This window comes from Caenorhabditis remanei, chromosome X, assembly GCF_010183535.1.
Source record: "Caenorhabditis remanei strain PX506 chromosome X, whole genome shotgun sequence".
Classification (NCBI taxonomy): Eukaryota; Metazoa; Nematoda; class Chromadorea; order Rhabditida; family Rhabditidae; genus Caenorhabditis; species Caenorhabditis remanei.
Genome location: NC_071333.1, coordinates 15,246,442 through 15,264,694, shown reverse-complemented (window position 1 = coordinate 15,264,694; position 18,253 = coordinate 15,246,442). Strand labels below are relative to the sequence as shown.

Genomic DNA, 18,253 nt, shown 5'->3' with positions numbered 1-18,253 from the left:
GAAAATGTCAAATACGTTCAGTAAAAAAGTACAACTCATCTGGATTGTTTTTCTCTACAGCACTACAGTATAAATTTTCATTGTTCGGAAATAGGTATGTAGCATGTAGAAAATAAGTTTGTTTTTCAAACATTAAATAAACCAAGTCAGGATGTATTTTTTTAATGAGAAGAATTGAACAAACTTTGAAAATTGTTATTCTAAACAGATTTCATTTTTGGAAGTTATTAAATGTTTAAAACTCATTTTCTGTATAACAAATATTTTCAATAAAAGAACATTTTCAGAGAAATTTTTTCTTCAATTGTATATCGGAAGCTAACACTTTTGCAACAACGTTTTTTGGAGGTTGTCACATTTTCTCCTATTCAGGACCAAAAATTTGTTTTCATATGATTCACATTTTTGCCAAAAAAATACGTGGTAGTCAAAATATATTCCATGTAAGTGATTTTATCTCATCTCCAGTTGTTGCAGTTTTTTGAAAGTTTATTAAAAAAAACGACCTTATGTTTATAAAATTTGTAGACACACACAATAAGAACATTTGTAGAACTTATCATTCACAAAGAATGAAGTAAAGAGTTTGAAGAGGGGGAATGAACCAGCTAATCGATCAACATTGCCATGAACCCAACCCATCTCGAAAATGAATTCAGAACAAAAATGAAACATGAAGAAAGAAGTGAAGTGTAATCAAAGAAGGGTGATTGGAAATGCAGAATACGAAAAACACAAAAACTATTGAATTAGACATGAATACTGCTTCAAATTAGATTGTAACAAACGTTTAAAATTTTTGAGCATGAACAACTGAATTGGTAAATAAACAATTAAGCAGTGAGTGCATTATTAAGTTCATTAGAATATAGGCAAAAACGGATAAGCCCAAATTCTGAATGAGGACTCTCAAACCACCCAAGAAACGCTGTCGCTCCATCATTTCTTGTGATTTCAACGCCAGCTTGTACCATATCTTTGTAAAACCAACTGAAAAAGTATTTGATAGAAATTTGAGGTAAAAATAAAACACAGTTTTCAATTTTCCAAAAAGATAACTGAAAATAAAAACTCACGTGTCCAGATACCATGAGCCTTCTTTATCAATCGGAGTATGTGGAAGACTTGCAATTGCTCCAAGGTGTTGTTCACTCTTGAGTACAATGTCAAAATAACGCAACTTCTCGTGATATTTTGAATCCATCCATAACTCGAAGAAAACCTTCAATTCTTGTGGTGTCAAACTAGAGTGAACAATAGAGATACTCAATGCCGGAATCAATAAAAGTTGTACCACCGTGATCCATTCTCCATGATGAACATAAAAAGCGGCCAAAGCACGTGAAAAATTAATTGTGAATTGGTCACTGAGCTTAGTATCTAGACACAAACCCCATTTTGCTGTTATGGTGTTCAAAAAATACGTAACATCATCATCTGCTAATTTGCTACCATCAATAACAAATTTTTCCACTGATGATGTCTGAGTTTTGATCCAATCAATTAAAACTCTATTTTGAGTAGGATAATCATCGATATTTATTCTAATATACTGGAGAGTCGCTTTCAAAGTTTTTTGTACAACTTGAATCCACGTTTTCAATCCTCCTATTGGATTCTCGTAGTACTTGTATTGCAGTTCAATGTCTGTCCAATTCCTCCTTTGGTCAGATTTATCCATCTCTGTAGTGATCTCATACACCCATCGTCGTTCTCCTTTTGTGAAAGCGATAAACGGTTCTTCGCTTATCTCTACATCAAATCGGTAGTCTATATGACGACTGTTTCTCCAACACATTTGTCCAATCAGTTTGGCAATACGTGAAATCAAAGAGAAATGTAATCTGGAAAATTGGAAAATGCGGTTTTTGTATTGAATATCGCTCAAATTACGAAAATTCGAAAAGATTTTTAGGTCACAATACTTACATTTCGAATGGGTTCATCATGCTCACAACTTCTTGAATCACAATTATTGGAAGGCGAAGGATAGGGAACGCCTTCGCCTGGTTTTCCATCGTTGAGTGAAAGAGACGCCAAAGATAAGTAAGGAAGAAAAATAAAATCGTTAGAGGGTGCGCAAGAATAAATGAAGATGTAGAAGGGCAATGACACTATGAGAGCAGAAAGGGCAGGTGTTGCTCAGATGGAGATGACCTAATTAGTTGCATACCCTCCAATTATGTGTAAGTATTTGACGAAAGCACCTGTCCAGTATGAGAGAAAAAGGGAAGGATAAGATCGTTTTCGCTTTTGACATTTTAGACTGTACAGAACGTCCAAAATGTAGTTTTCCATTCATTCAGTTAGAAGATCATTGTTAATTCTAGGCATCCCACAGTTTAGACTGTAGATAACTTACCAAATGTTTGTTTCTGTTCAGTCTGTTAGAATATGAAACAATCCTTTGTCCCTCTATGGGGAAATATTCTAACAGCTCGATGAAATCAAAAAATCTAATGATATGGAATAGAGTTCAAAAGTATCGACTGGTTCGAAGAGAACGCCTACATCAATTCATCCTGCGCATTAAAATATCGAGTGAAGAACTTTTATTTATTTACCGTTTGCTTTTCAAACTAATAATTCAGTTTTTCAAATATTTTGTTCTACGCAATCATTAGGTGTTTTACTTCTATTCAATTCAGTTGCAGAAAGTAAGTAAGCAAAATATAATTGGCAAATATTTTAAAATCCTGATTTTATAGAAAAAAAATTGGGTGTTTAATCAAATCAATCTAATTCAGAGCCAGAGTTTACTCAAATCCCTTTGTCCCAAAAGAAGTAAAGATCAGAAATTCTTTTCTGACGACATTTATGCATCGGAATCATGAAAGCTGCAATTACAGGAATGTCGGGAGTGCCTCAGGGATTGGTTTAATGTGCTTCTATATCCTGATGATTTGAACATATATTTGTTTGGGCGAAAATTCATTAAACACAGTTTGGAATGACTAGGTGGTGTGAAAAATGGCAATTAGATGTTGCTCCAGAAAAGTGCAACATCATCACATTACTTTTTCACTATACTAAAAACTCTACTGGAAATTATTGTAAAATGTTTTATAATTTATGTTTGACCGATTTTGGAGTACGGACCTTTCGTCTTTTCTCCTGTTTTGAAAGGCCTCGTGGAAATTGAGAATATTCAAAAGTAATTTATTTACAGTTTTTATGGTTTTTATTATTATGAGTGTTTATTAATTACATGTAGAAAGAACATAACATTTGTAAGTGAAAATTGAAATTGCTTAAGAAAATTTAGGTGCATTTCTAATCAGAGCACAGACAAAAACAGAGAAGCCCGAATTCTGAATGACGACTCTCGCACAGTCCAAGAACCGCTGTAGCTCCATCACATCTTTTGATTTCAATGCCACCTAGGAGTGTAGCTTTGTAAAACGCACTGAAAATGAGTTTGAAAGGAATCAATAACATTTTACACAATGGAGATAAAGTATCAAAATATCGAGTCAGCTCGAACATTGTGATGAACTTCCTAGTTTTTCTAATAAATATGTTTTATATGCATTAGTCAACCAAGAAGTTTCTCCCTCTCAATAGTGAATATGTTAAAAGAGTACTTACTTTTCCAGATGCATTGGCTCTTCATTGTGAATTTCAGAATGTGGAAGACTTTCAATCGCTTCTAAATGATGTCGACTCTTGATTACAATTTCAAAATACTGCAATGTTTGGTGAACTAATTTAGCTCTCCACACCTGGAAAAACCCCTTCAATTCTAAAGGTGTAAAACTAGAGTAGACAATAGAGATACTAATTGCCGGAATCGATATCAGTTGTTCCACCGTAATCCATTCTCCGAATTGAACAGTAAAATAAGCGAATTCACAAGGAAAGTTGTATGTAAATTGGTCACTCAGCTTAGCATGTAAATACAAACCCCATTTTATCGTCATGGTGGCTAAACAATACATAACATCATCATCAGCTAGATTGCTGCCATCAAAAACGCACTGTTCGACTGTTGATGTCTGAGTTTTGATCCAATCGATTAAAAGTTTGTTTTGAGCAGGGTAATCATCGGTGTTTATCGTAAAACACTGGAGGGTTGCATTCAGCGTGTTTTGTACGATTTGAAACCACGTTTTCAATCCTTCTATCGGATTCTTGTAGTACTTGTGCAGCAGTTCAATGTTCTCCAAATCCTCTCGATTTCCGTTTTTGTCAGATTTATCCGAATCTGTTGTGATCATATACACCCATCGACGTTTTCCTGTTGTGAAAGCGACTAATGGTTCCTTGCGTATCTGGACATCAAAGCGGTAGTCTATATGGCGACTGTTTCTCCAACACATTTGTCCAATCAGTTTGGCGATACGGGACATCAATGAGAAATGTAATCTGGAAAATTGGAAAATGCGGTTTTTGTATTGAATATCGCTCAAATTACAAAAATTCGAAAAGATTTTTTGGTCACAATACTTACATTTCGAATGGGTTCATCATGCTCACAACTTCTTGAATTACAATTATTGGAAGGCGAAGGATAGGGAACGCCTTCGCCTGGTTTTCCATCTTTGAGTTAAGAAAGCGCTACAGATTAGTATGAATCAAAGATAGAATTGAGCTAGAATACTTTGACAACAAGAATAAATAAGGTAGGTGGGCAATGACACTATGAGAGCAGAAAGAGCAGATGTTGCCCAGATGGAGATGACCTAATTAGTTGCTTGCCCTGTAATTATCTGTAGGTATATGAAAAAAACATCTGTCATATATGACAGATGAAGGCAAGTATAAGATCGTTCTCGCTTTCGACATTTTAGACTGTATAAGACGTCCAAAATGTCTTTTTCCATTCATTTAGTTAGAAGATAGAACAGTCATTGTTAATTCTAAGCGGTAATATAATAACCGGATCAGCTCGATGAGATGAGAAAGTCTGAACGTATATAATGTGGTTAAAGTTTGACGACAGTTTTGCTTCAAAATCATAAAAGCAGAAACCACGGAAAAGTCGAAAGTCCCTGGGGAATCAGTTCTAGGTCCTCTCCTTCTCTTGCCTAATATTAACGACATAAATCACAATTTCCAGTTTTACACCCTTTTATATGCTGACGATTTTGAGAAATTCTTGCGCAAGCAGAAATTCATTGTACACTGTTTGGAATTACTTTGTATATGATGGGAAAAATGGCAAATAGAGATTGCTTTTGAAATGGACAACATCATCAAATTACTTTTTGATTTATTAAAGCGAGCGCCTCTGGAATTTTATTTAAAATATTTCATAATTTATTTTTGACCAATTTTGAAGTATGGATCTGTCGACTTTCCTCCTATTTATTTATTTATTTATTTATTGGGACGAAAAGAAAAACTATAGATACAAAAGACTCGAAACAGTCCCTCACGAGACAGTTTCGAGTTAAGAGATTTCGAGTTAAGAAATTCTACAAAGCCTCATCAGAAAAGTGAGAATATATAGACGTAATTTATTTATCGATGCTTGAAAAAAATAGGAAAAGAGTGCAAAAATTATTTCACTGCAATTAGAGAATGTGGACTTGAAACTTTAGGATATCAAAGATTATTGACCGATTCATCCCAAACAGTAATCAGAAAAGCAAAGAAGTTCAAATTAGACACGAACACAGCTTCAATCAGATTGAATGAATATTTAAAAATTTTGAGAACGAACAACTGAATTGGTAAATAAACAATCAAGCATTGAGTGCATCATTAAGTTCATTAGAAGGCTCTGGTCGGTTATTTTGGTCCTTAGAATTATTTTTGGTCCTTAGAATTATTTTTGGTCCTTAAAATTATTTTTGGTCCTTAAAATTATTTTTGGTCCTTAAAATTATTCTTGGTCCTTAAATTTTTATTGGTTATTCACAGTGCCTGTGACATTAAAAAGTGATCAGAAAAACGCGGAACGCATAGAACGCCAAGTTGTTTGGCCGTAATTTTTGTTTTCTCTTTTTTTGTTGATGTTTCACATTGTTTGTTTTCTATTTTTCTTTATAATTTTGTGAATGTGATGAGAATCAGAAAGTGACTCTTCTGATAACAATTTATTATTAACTCTAATTCTAATTATTATGATCTTCCTCCACTTCTTCTTCCTCCTCTTCTTCTTCTTCCTCCGCATAAGCAATGTCCACTGCATTGACGAGAACATCTCCAGCAATGGTAATTTGATCCGCATGATGTGGATCCATACGTTGATAATAATACAGGTGGTATTCTTCGTTTACAACAATCTGTAACTGAAGTTTCTAAAGTAGCGTAATAGTAAGGACTTACCTTGAAGCGAAAGCCACATGTTCAAAGCCAAACACAATCGTGGGCGAATGCTGAGTAGGAAGGCTGTGTGGATCTTTGGAATGGTAGAAAGGAGCTCGAACAAAGTAAGCTCACTTGTTATTGCTATCATACTCCAAATAAAAGTTTCTTAGGTCTTGATGTTTCAAGTCGAGAAACGCGATGCCGCCACACTCCTTCCTCTTATCAAAGACCATGTCTTGAATGGTGAGTCAGTCTTCGCTCACTAACAACTGTGTTTACTTTAAGGTTCCATGGTTGTCTCAGACGGTTGGTCCTCATACGGAGGGATTCCCCAGATTCAAGCGAACTTCACTCATAGATGGGTCAACCATAAATTAAACTTTGTGAATCCCACAGATAAATATTTTACGAATTACACTAAATAAAATGTATTCCTAGTTTCCAACTTTGTTATCAGTTGTTGTATTTGCGATTAAATAATTTGAAGGTAGACTGAATTATGAAATTGTAAACAATTAACAAGGCAAACAAAAACGCTAAATAAATAAATAAATAATTTAAATGTCACAGGCACTGTGAATAAACAATAAAAAATTTAAGGACCAAAAATAATTTTAAGGACCAAAAATAATTTTAAGGACCAAAAATAATTTTAAGGACCACAAATAATTCTAAGGACCAAAAATAATTCTAAGGACCAAAATAACCGACCAGAGCCCATTAGAATATAGGCAGAAACGGATAAGCCCGAATTCTGAATGAGGACTCTGAAACCGCCCAAGAAACGCTGTCGCTCCATCACTCCTTTTGATTTCAACGCCATTTTGAATCGTATCTTTGAAAAACAAACTGAAAAAGTATTTGATAGAAATTTGAGGTAACAATAAAACACAGTTTTCAATTTTCCAAAAAGATAACTGAAAATAAAAACTCACGTGTCCAGATACCATGAGCCTTCTTTATCAATCGGAGTATGTAGAAGACTTGCAATTGCTTCAAGGTGTTCTTCACTCTCGAGGACAATACTCATATACCGCAACTTCTCGTGATATTTTGAATCCATCCATAACTCGAAGAAAACCTTCAATTCTTGTGGTGTCAAACTAGAGTGAACAATAGAGATACTCAATGCCGGAATCAATAATAGTTGTACCCATGTGATCCATTCTCCATGATGAACATAAAAAGCCGCCAAAGTACGTGGAAAATTAATTGTGAATTGGTCACTGAGCTTAGCATCTAGATACAAACCCCATTTTGCTGTTATGGTGTTCAAAAAATACGTAACATCACCATCTGCTAATTTGCTGCCTTCAATAACGAATTTTTCCACTGATGATGTCTGAGTTTTGATCCAATTAATTAAAACTCTGTTTTGAGTAGGATAATCATCGATATTTATTCTAATATACTGGAGAGTCGCTTTCAAAGTTTTTTGTACAACTTGAATCCACGTTTTCAATCCTCCTATTGGATTCTCGTAGTACTTGTATTGCAGTTCAATGTCTGTCCAATTCCTCTTTTGATCAGATTTATCCATCTCTGTAGAGATCGCATACACCCATCGTCGTTCTTCTTTTGTGAAAGCGATAAACGGTTTTTTGCATATCTCTACATCAAAGCGGTAGTCTATATGACGACTGGTTCTCCAACACATTTGTCCAATCAGTTTGGCAATACGTGACAACAATGAGAAATATAATCTGGAAAATTAGAGTATGAGATTTGTGTATTATGTATCACTCCAATTACGAAAACTTAAAAGTTTTTGCAGTCACAATACTTACATTTCGAATGGGTTCATCATGCTCACAACTTCTTGAATCACAATTATTGGAAAGCGAAGGATAGGAAACGCCTTCACCTGGTTTTCCATTTTTAGTCGAACAGTACTGTAAAAACATTGATAAAACGGAACAACACTACGTTAGCAAAAAGGAAGGAAGGCGTGTCGGCAAAAAAGACGATTGACACAGAAGGAACAGATGAATACAGATGTAATAGGATATTTGCCCTCCAATTAGATGTAGGTATTTGAAGAAGGCAGTTACATACCGGGTGTTTTTAGTAGAGGTCCTTCATAAAAAGAACACAGCGGAAAGAAAAAGTTCTATGAAGCAAACCCGTATTTCGTTCCGGTCTGATTACTAATCAACTTTTCAAATTTCACTATTCATCGAGTTGTATATGACTTGAAGACTTATTTAAATTGTAATAGCACTGTTTAGTTTGCGGCACATCAGCAAAAAATATATTCTGTCAAAATGGGACAAATGAGATCATTGTATAATTCAACAATTTATGAGATCACAATGGTATGAAAACGGAGAATATAAACGTTTTCAGTTGGTTTTCTATCCTCTAGTGAAAATGACGTACTAGCACAATAAAAATCATATGTAAAAGTCAGGAAGATTACTTTGAGGGGAAAGAAGGTGGGTTAGAAAAAAGCGATGAGAACAGAAGGTGCTGATGTCAACCATATGCCAATCTTTTTGATTGCACCGAAATCTAATAAGATACTATTAAGGTATTTCCTACATGTAGTAAAGGTAATCTCGTTCCTATCTCTGTCACACGATAAGTGACCGTCCAGATGCTGACAGTATAATTACATTTCTCGTCACTAATTACAACGATTATTGAAAAAGATATTCTGCAATCAGATAACCTGCCGACAGGAACAGATGGTCAAGTAGTTACGCGAGAAGTGAGCAGAGAAACATGGTGTAAAGCTAAAAAGACATTTTCTTTAGTGGGGTTCGATGTTTTTTGCAAAAACATTTTCCAACTTTGAGAAACATAAAATTATAATTTTCAGCATTTTTTGACGAACATCACTCAAATAAAATACTTGTATTAATTAGGAGGACGTCATAGTAAACACGTGTCAAAGATCGATAATAGAATCGACATAAAGAAGAGAATCATTTCGAGAATAGAATCATACATATATGAGAATCGACAAATATACAAAGAAACAAGGCCGAAATTTGAAACGCTTGTTTTGAATAAAATCATGAGATAACAATAAATCCCAAAACCAGTATTTAGGAATTATGTATGACGTTGTACCAATCATTCTGATATTGAATTGGGCGTGTGATATCGACTTGTTGCCAGCTGAAGTCCTGCTCCCATCCGGCAGCTGGTGGACCATCAGGGACCAACTTGAACATTGGACCCACTGCTCCGGCTGGAATCAACATGTACTTTGATATCTCCCTCAATAAAGAAGAAGTCGCATTCGAATTTGTGTTTCCATTTGCGCACTCTGTTGTTCTTCCTGGAAAGAATAGAAACTGTATGAGTGATTTTCAAAAGACGATCTGACTATTATGAAATTGTTAGAAATTGTCAAGAAAGCAAACTTCAAAATCTTACCGGTTTGATCTTCTCCAACCTCCTGTTGGTATGACGCTACAGAAGCAGAAAACGTCGAATTGAATACCAGCTTGTTCTTCCCTGCACAACTGTTTTTGTTTTTGTTTGTTAAAAATTCAAAAGGGACTGGTTTCCACTGTTCATCCAATGCTCTTGATATGATGCAGATGTTCGGATTGGAGCTGTTGAATAGGTAGTCAGAGGAATTGGTGGAAAGTGGGTTAGAGCTTGTTCCACTCTCTTCGTAACTATGAGGAGTGGAAGGTCTTGAAACGTTAAAATGTCTCTGAAATTATGAAATTGCTAGTTGAGCGTTTAGATCTGACCAAAAAAATTTGTCTAAACTCACCGGAAACAATTCCTGCAAAATCAGCAGCGCTGCCTCCCACTTCGCAAGATTTTGGAATCCTGTATTGTAGATATTGGTAACATCTGAAACAAGAAAGGTTTAAAGAAGTTAGGTCGAGTATAGAGGTACATTTAGTCAATTCCAGTCGCATATTCTCTTCGAAGTCAAGCATTTGATTGTTACTGTCGGCAAAATCTTGAACCAATTGAGATCTTATCTGTTGCAAGTTTTCCACGTCCATTCTAAATATTGGTGAGACTTTGCTGTCAGGTGTACTGTAGTTTAGATGTAAGTAGCGGATGATCTCGGCGAACGCATCTTTTCTGAGCACTTTTTTCAAGAGACATTTCCTGTAAGTTATACCATATTCATAATACTCGAAATGCTGAATAATACTTTGCTCGTCTGTTAACTTCTTGGTCAGTGACGCTTTTGTCAATACGTTGAAGCATAACAAGATTTGCAACTGCAGATGTATTGATTGGAAGTTTCCAGAAATTGATTGGGAAATCCTCTATAGGTGTGAAATCTTTCACTTTGGTTTCAAACCAAGCATATTCTTCACGGCATTCGGAGACTGATTTCTGTCCGTGATATCCCCTGTAACCACTATTTAAAAATGGTAAAAAATACGAAAACTCACCAGATTTTCACAAAAAATGAAGCGTTTTCTTGATGTTCAAAAAACTTGTACAATGGCAAAAGAAGCAGTAAATTATACGTCGAAAGGAGTGTGTCGTTGTTTACGATATTCGCAAAAACAATTGATGTCGAATGAAGATAACTGAAAAATCGGTGACTCTAATTAAAACATCAGGGTGTCATACCGAAAAAAGATTGAAGGTGTTATCCACGGAATCTGCTCTAAGAACTCCTTGATTGTGAGATCATCAGGAAAATGGTCCAGTTTCAAAACACTGCTCAAATTTGTGGAACAAAGAGCTGCAAAGTTGGATTAATAGCACTTTTACCGGAAATCAATGTCTCACGTTTTCCTTCAATCAACTCCTCGATCTCTTCTGTGGACATTTGTGCAGTACACTGTGTTTTTCCAATAAAACGGCGGTATCTGCAATATTTTATTGATGGTTTCACCAGATGAAAATGACCTACTCAGAAGGATCTTTGAAAAACATCTTTCTGTCGATACCCCATTTTTCTTCAAGTGTTTCGATTGCTCCAATCATCTCGATTAAAGTCACAGGGTAGATTACCTGAAAAAAATCGTTGTCGAATATGAACGATACGGCAAAAAACCTACATATCTCTTCAGAATTCCAAACGTTTTTTTCATAAAAATTTGATAACCTGGACCATTTTCAGGATTTTCGTACGTCAAAAACATGAATTGCATGAGTAACGTGCTATCCAGAACTTGACAACCGTACAGTGCGCTAAAAGTATAATAGTAATCAGGAGAACAAACGAAATAACCTGAGTTTGTACATTATCTCAGCAATCATCAGCACTTATTCCAAAACTCAGTAAACTAACGCAACATGTGTTTCCAAAATGTGTTGAACAAAATTCTCTTTCGATAAATAGATACTGGTTCAAACAAATTGAATATTTTTTAATCTCTCATACTAATTCTTATAATCTTATTCTCGTTATCATGTACTACGGTAAGCAAAACTTCTCCCAGGTATCAAAAAAAGGAAAAGAGAAGAAAGTCGGAAAGACAAAAGCAGAAATTAAGGGGAAACATATGCGGACGGTCTTATGAGTCGAAGGCGCGAACAGCTATATGCCAACATAGACTTCAAACTCTGCCAAGAATATCTGCGACCTTGAAAAAAAAAGAGAAGCCGAAACTGCACATCTAACTCAATTATGATTTTTTGCTGCGCGATCTACAGTTTCTTTTTTCGATCATAGACCGTATACAATTAGAGCAATAAAAAAATAATTAAGAATTAATTTTAAAATCATATTTCACAAAGATAAGTTAAATTGAAAGCAAAAAGATAAGTCGCTACATTTGTAAGATTCAGTTCAGCATGTTTCAGCTATTTCCAAGTCATCCTGATTCGGAGAGGCATTTATATTTTCAGATGTAGATTTTTGTGGTCACAATACTTACATTTCAAACCGGTTCATCATGCTCGCAACTTTGTTAATCACAATTATCGGAAGGCAAAGGATAGAGAATGGCTTCATCCGGTTTCCATTTTTTTTTAGTTGAACAGTGCTGTAAAATTAAGACTAGAACTGAACAAGAATACGGTGGCAAAAAGATAGAAAGAAGGTTGGTCAACAGAAAAACAAAACAAAAAATTGTCCTGGCCTCCACAGTTTAGACTGTATAGAACTCCCAGTTGTATACATGGTGTTTTTAGAGTTTAGTAGAGGTCTTCCATAAAAAGGAATACAGAGAACTAAAACCTATAATTTTCAGCACCGTTTGACAAAGTTCACTCATATATAATACTTTTATTGATGACAAGGATGTCATAGTAATCACAGGTGAAAAAATGAGAAGCGAAAATGAGAATCGACAAAGAACACAGAGATGCAAAATTATTATGTGAAACGCTTGATTTGAATATTATAAGGAAATAAACCAGATGAGCAAAAGATAAATTTAGAGGTTGTGTAAGATGTTGTACCATCCATTCTGATATTGAAATGGGCGTGTGATGTCGACTTGTTGCCATCTTGGGTCCTGCTCCCATCTGGCAGCTGGTGGACCTTCAGGGACCAGTTTGAACATCGGACCCACTGCTCCGGCTGGAATCAACATGTACTCTGATATCTCCCTCAATGAAGAAGAAGTGGCATTCGAAGTTTTGTTTCCATTTGCGGATTCTGTTGATGTTCCTGAAAACTTCAGAAACTGAATGAGTGATTTCCAAAAGACGATCTGACTATTATAAAATTTTTAGAAATTGTCAAGAAACCCCTCTTTAAAATCTTACGGGTTGGATATGTTCCACCTTCCTGTTGGTATTGCGCCACAGAAGCGGAAAACACCGAATTGAATACCAGCTCGTTCTTCTCTGCACTACTGTTTTTGATTTTGTTTGATGAAGTTTCAAAGGGGAGAGATTGCCGATGTACATCCAATGCTGGGGATATGGTGCTGATACTCGGATTGGAGCTGTTGAATAAGTAGTCAGAGGAATTGGTAGAAAGTGGGTTAGAGCTTGCTCCTCTCTCTTCGTAACTATGAGGAGTAGAAGGTCTTGCAACGTTAGAATGTCTCTGAAATAATGAAATTGCCAGTGTTGTGTCTAGAACAGACCAATAAGATTTATATAAACCCACCGGAAACAATTCCTGCAAAATCGACAGCGCTGCCTCCCACTTTGCAAGATTTCGGAACCCTTCGTTGTAACTATTGTTAACATCTAAAACAAGAAAGATTTAGAGGATCTAGGTAGAGTATATAGCTACATTTGGCCAATTTCCGTCGCATACTCGGTTCAAAGTTAAGCATTTGATTGTTACTGTCGGCAAAATCTTGAACCAATTGAGATCTTATCTGTTGCAAGTTTTCCACTTTCATTCTATATATTGGTGAATGTGCACTGCCCGGTGTACTGTAGTTCTGATCTAGGTGATCCCGGATCTCTTTGATGGTAGTCTTTTTAAGCACACTTTTCATGAGGCATTCCCTGTAAGTTCTCCTTCTTCTATATAACTCGAAGTGTCAAAAAATACCTTCCTCGTCTGTTAACTTCTTGCTCATTGACGTTTTCGTGTATTTCTTGAATCATTACTAGATTCGCAATTGCAGATGGATTAATAGGAAGGCTGAAGTAATTATCAGGGAGACCCTCTATACATGTGAAATCTTTCTTATCCGTTTTGAACCATGCATTTGTACGGCATTCGGAGACTGATTTCTGTCCGTGATATCCCCTGTAACCACTATTTTTTAATTGGTAGAAATTACGGAAACTCACCAAATTTTTACAAAAAATGAAGCGTCTTCTTGATGTTTAAAAAACTTGTGCAATGGCAAAAGAAGCAGTAAATTAAACGTTGAAAGGCGCGTGTTGTTGTTTACAATATTAGCATAAACGATAGAGGTCGAATTAAGATAACTGAAAAATCGGTGATTCCAATTAAAACATCAGGGTGTCATACCGAAAAAAGATTGTAGGTGTTATCCCTGGTAGCTGCTCTAGAAACTCCTTGATTGTGAGATCATCAGAAAAATCATCCAGTTTCAAAACACTGCTCAAATTTGTTGAATAATAAGCTGTAAAGTTCAATTAATAGTGTTTTTACCGAAAATAAGGCTTTCACGTTTATTTTTGATCAACTGCTTGATTTCTACTGTAGACATTTGCGCAGTATATCTTGTTTTTCCAACCAAACGGTAGTATCTGCAATATATTATTGATCGTTTAGCGAGATAAAGGCTACCTACTCAAAAGGAATCTTGAAAAACATTTTCCTGTCAATATCCCATTTCTTTTCAAAAGTTTCGATAGCTCCAATCATCTTGATTAAATCCATAGGGCAGATTATCTAAAAAAGTAACGGTTGTTCATTGAGAACAATCCGCCAAAAAATACTTACAATTCTCTTCAGTGTTCCAAACGTAGTCTCCATAAAACTTTGATAACCTGGACCTTTTTCAGGGTTTTCGTAAGCCAAAAATGCGTATTCCATGAGAAGCGTGTTATCCCAAACCTGAAAACTGTTTATTGCGCAGAATATATCATGATAATGAGGAGAACATGCGAGATAGCATTAGTTTGCACAGTATCTAATGACCAAGACCTATCATCAGCAAACATTCTGGAACACAGTAAAATAATGTAGAATGTGTCAAAAAAATTCTTCTTCTAATAAATAGATGCTGGTAACAGCTGATCAAATTTTTTTTAATCTCTTTTACTAATTATTTTTCATCGCGGGAGCGTGTACTACGGTAAGCAAAACTTCTCGCAGGTGTCGAAGAAGGAAAAGGTAAAGAAAGCAGGAAGAAAACGAAAATTAGGCAAAAACAAATGTGGCCGGTCTTGTGAGCAACACCTATATGCCAACATCGATCTCAAACTCTTCCGAGAATACACACGACTTTTTCATAGAGAAAAGAGAAGCAGAGACTGCATATCTAATTCAATTATGAATTTTGCTGCGTGATACGAAAGTACGAAAGTTTATTAATCCAATTACTAATTTCGAAAGTCAAAGCTTTTTTCTTTTTATCATAGATCGCATACAATAGTTTATAAAGCAATAAAAAAATCAATAAAACATAAATATAAAATAGAATTTCACAAAAATAACTGAAAGTGAAAACAAAAATATGAGTCACTAGTTTTGTGAGATAAACTTCAGCATGTGTCAACGGATCCATAGCCCTCCTGATTCGAAGAGGCATTTTTCATTTCAGATGTTGATTGGAAATTGGAGCCCGAAGGAAACACCGTGACTGTATTCACGGAAAAGTTTTGTCCCTGGTATGTCACAGACGAAAAGTTGAATTCTTTCCATGCTGGATCATTTTCCCATCCAACTGGTGGCGGATTGATAGGAAGCAGGTGGTATCCTCTAATAGTAGGTTCAGCTTCTTCTAATTTGATCGGCAGATTTGGTGCAAGCGTTGGTGGTCCCTGGTTAGTATCAACAGCTACGTCAATTGACAAGGGGCCAACAGGAGAAGGAGAGCAGTCCATATCGACTCCGCTGTCATCGAGATTACTCCAATCGATAGGATCGGTCTGGAAACAGAAGTTGATTCAATTTCTCAGGGATTAAAACTAACGTCGCCACCAAACATTTTTTTAACAAGTCGATATGCGATTTCCCATTTTGAAATGAGTCCAAATCCAAAGTCATACATGTGATTGATGGCTGTAAATGAAGGTATTATCAATATCACTGAAAAATGTTGTAGAGGCTTACATTGTTTTTCTCCTACACCATAATCTTCCATCTTCTTAAGGTCACACAAGTATCCAACATATAGGGAATTTCGAGTTTCATCGAGACAGTCTATGCGGAGTTTGTATTTCACTTCATCTCCAATCTTGTGTTCATATTTTTGACTCAACAGATAGCGAAACGGGGTATATTGTGGTCTGCTGACTTTCAAGAAGAAATCATTTCTGAAAGAATGTTCTGAATAAGATTTATTGTTCCAGACACTTACTTTATACGATTGTGAACAACATCTCTGGATATACTTTTGTAAGGGTCTACCAACATGGCCAGATGCAACACACTATGTTGGTGGAAGGGAAAATTCCGAATCGCAGCGTTTGTTGGGACACCAGTTGTTGTGAAATCTTCCTTCTTCTTCACAAACGTGGTTAAGTCATCTGGTATTTTTGGTTTTCCGTGATAACCCCTGCAAATTTTTTCAAATTTATTTCTGAAAATAGTTGAAAACTTACAAAAGTCCGACATAACAGACAGCTCCTCTCACAATAAAGTATCTTTGCAACGGGCACAGAATAAGAATCATAAAAGTAGAAAGATGACTTTCGAAATCGACCAAGTTCCCGAGAACAATGGCAGTTGAACGAAGGTAGCTGGAAAACAAATTAAATTCAAAAAACTTCCAGGTTTCTCTTATTTCTCACCTAAAAAAATTTGAAGTCGACTCTATCGATCGAATTTGAAGAATGAACTCTTTCAAAGTGAGCTCGCAATCGAGATGGTCCAGTTTCAAAATTTTGTCCAATCTTGTGATAAAATTGAGATCTAAAGTTTGAAAATTATTCTTATACAAGACACACTTACTCACCACAAGCATGAGATAGTTTTTCGAGTTCATCACGTCTCATTCGAGTGCGCTCCTGGAAGTTGTAAAGCTGAAAACTTAGCAACAATCTCCGATATCTGCAAAAAATGGATTTTTCCGATAACAAACGCAATAGCTCACTGATTGGGTGCTTGAAAAAACTGTTCTCTGTCAAAACCAAACATTTCCACAAGTTTTTCAATAGCTACCATCATCTGAATCAGTGTTGGAGTATCAACAACCTAAATCAAACACAATAAGGAATTAAAAAAGATAATAGCATTCTTACAATTTCTCTTAACTTTCCAATCCGCGTATTCTCCAGTCTTTTGAGAGATCTTTTAGACATATCTTCTCTATTCGCCAAACTACTCAGGAACTTGCTTAGGTGCATCATTGATGGCTCTAAGCGTTTATAATGAATTACGATGGAAACAAAAGCGAAATTTGAGTATCAGAATGGTTCAGAAGTCGTTTTTCATCATCAGAGTAGCAGAAAGAGAGACGCAGTGAAAAAAAAATACTGTAGGTCCGCCTCCTCGCCTCTCTCGATGCTGTCGTCGCTCCAAACTAGTGAGTCATTTGGAGAATTGAAGCACAATGCTGCCTAGTCACTGGTGTTAATGGGGTCAATGTAGAAAAAAATTTATAAGTCATCAATCATCACGTTCTGACCATTGGAACAAAATCGGGATTGCTCTGTTCCTGAGATGCAGGGGGTCCTGAATCAAATACGGGGAATATCAGGATAATGAGTAAAATAGCAATGTCAAACCAAATAAAATGTAAAAAATTATCGGAAAGTATAATGAATGGCCCCTGGAGCTGACGATGATGATCTGAACCTGACCAAGCACCTGTATCGACTATGAATTCCACTGTCATCTCCAAATCTCCAACTAGTCCTTCATGTTGCCCAAAAGACGATCCATTGCATCATTCTCCCATTTTTCCTCAGTCCATTATTCCAGCCACACGTTCCTCCTCAGCCTCACTTTCCCCCTCAAACACTTGGCTCACCATGGGAGAGACGGTTCTTGCTTTTCCATTTCTGTTTCAAAACCTTCAAGAGCGTTAGCATCCAATCGGCAATACTCGTAGTTTTCTTCATACGATGACTCGGTGGGAGCATGAGAAACGGAGCACTTTACGCAGAACCTGTTGGTGTCGAACATGAGGATACAGAACAGAGCTATGACCTCTCAATAATGTTTTCGTCGTGAATGTTTTTGCCGTACTCAATGGAACTAGCCCAGATGGAACGAATTTCTACGATTATATTCCATGTATAGATCTCGTTGCCAGATAAAATACAGAATCGATAACCGTATCCCATCCCTCATAAGTTTTTATGACTTCTTCTGGGATGAATCCAAAGTGACGACTTAGTTTTTGGTAATCAGGAATATGGAATATATTTTCACATTAAATTGTACATCTTCGTTCGGTTTGAAAAAAACTCCTTCATAATCCGATTTCAGGTTTTTGACTGCCAGGAGAGGAACGGAGAAAATGTTCTGTCCAAATAGTTTCGACAAGTGTCTGAACAGATATAAGAG

The 18,253-nt window shown here is 36.0% G+C and overlaps 7 protein-coding genes across 7 annotated transcripts; 1 reads left to right on the top strand and 6 right to left on the bottom strand.

The window, feature by feature from the left end:
• Positions 1 to 833: 833 nt before the first annotated feature.
• GCK72_025027 (uncharacterized protein) lies at positions 834 to 2,018 on the bottom strand (the record flags this gene model as incomplete). The annotated part of the gene is made up of 3 exons (XM_003101057.2): positions 834 to 990; positions 1,077 to 1,844; positions 1,930 to 2,018. 3 exons carry the CDS (start codon positions 2,016 to 2,018, stop codon positions 834 to 836), a joined length of 1,014 nt encoding a protein of 337 aa, XP_003101105.2.
• A 1,255-nt stretch (positions 2,019 to 3,273) lies between these two features.
• GCK72_025026 (uncharacterized protein) lies at positions 3,274 to 4,539 on the bottom strand (the record flags this gene model as incomplete). The annotated part of the gene is made up of 3 exons (XM_003101079.2): positions 3,274 to 3,406; positions 3,589 to 4,365; positions 4,451 to 4,539. The coding sequence occupies 3 exons, from the start codon at positions 4,537 to 4,539 to the stop codon at positions 3,274 to 3,276; spliced, it is 999 nt and encodes a 332-aa protein (XP_003101127.2).
• Positions 4,540 to 6,059: 1,520 nt separating this feature from the next.
• Positions 6,060 to 6,573, bottom strand: GCK72_025025 (uncharacterized protein; the record flags this gene model as incomplete). Its single annotated transcript, XM_053736165.1, has 2 exons — positions 6,060 to 6,230; positions 6,535 to 6,573. The coding sequence occupies 2 exons, from the start codon at positions 6,571 to 6,573 to the stop codon at positions 6,060 to 6,062; spliced, it is 210 nt and encodes a 69-aa protein (XP_053579731.1).
• Positions 6,291 to 7,362, top strand: GCK72_025024 (uncharacterized protein; the record flags this gene model as incomplete). Its single annotated transcript, XM_053736164.1, has 3 exons — positions 6,291 to 6,377; positions 6,426 to 6,498; positions 7,199 to 7,362. 3 exons carry the CDS (start codon positions 6,291 to 6,293, stop codon positions 7,360 to 7,362), a joined length of 324 nt encoding a protein of 107 aa, XP_053579730.1.
• GCK72_025023 (uncharacterized protein) lies at positions 6,927 to 8,131 on the bottom strand (the record flags this gene model as incomplete). Its single annotated transcript, XM_003101109.2, has 3 exons — positions 6,927 to 7,104; positions 7,191 to 7,958; positions 8,043 to 8,131. The coding sequence occupies 3 exons, from the start codon at positions 8,129 to 8,131 to the stop codon at positions 6,927 to 6,929; spliced, it is 1,035 nt and encodes a 344-aa protein (XP_003101157.2).
• A 1,174-nt stretch (positions 8,132 to 9,305) lies between these two features.
• GCK72_025022 (uncharacterized protein) lies at positions 9,306 to 14,551 on the bottom strand (the record flags this gene model as incomplete). The annotated part of the gene is made up of 21 exons (XM_003101146.2): positions 9,306 to 9,541; positions 9,640 to 9,925; positions 9,989 to 10,071; positions 10,118 to 10,338; positions 10,385 to 10,588; positions 10,632 to 10,772; positions 10,816 to 10,930; positions 10,978 to 11,057; positions 11,102 to 11,202; positions 11,250 to 11,382; positions 12,072 to 12,179; positions 12,598 to 12,808; positions 12,907 to 13,192; positions 13,256 to 13,338; positions 13,385 to 13,605; positions 13,652 to 13,852; positions 13,897 to 14,037; positions 14,081 to 14,195; positions 14,243 to 14,322; positions 14,367 to 14,467; positions 14,519 to 14,551. The coding sequence occupies 21 exons, from the start codon at positions 14,549 to 14,551 to the stop codon at positions 9,306 to 9,308; spliced, it is 3,180 nt and encodes a 1,059-aa protein (XP_003101194.2).
• A 731-nt stretch (positions 14,552 to 15,282) lies between these two features.
• GCK72_025021 (uncharacterized protein) lies at positions 15,283 to 17,091 on the bottom strand (the record flags this gene model as incomplete). The annotated part of the gene is made up of 9 exons (XM_003101120.2): positions 15,283 to 15,669; positions 15,714 to 15,802; positions 15,854 to 16,056; positions 16,101 to 16,298; positions 16,345 to 16,482; positions 16,534 to 16,654; positions 16,698 to 16,792; positions 16,836 to 16,936; positions 16,984 to 17,091. 9 exons carry the CDS (start codon positions 17,089 to 17,091, stop codon positions 15,283 to 15,285), a joined length of 1,440 nt encoding a protein of 479 aa, XP_003101168.2.
• Positions 17,092 to 18,253: the final 1,162 nt, after the last annotated feature.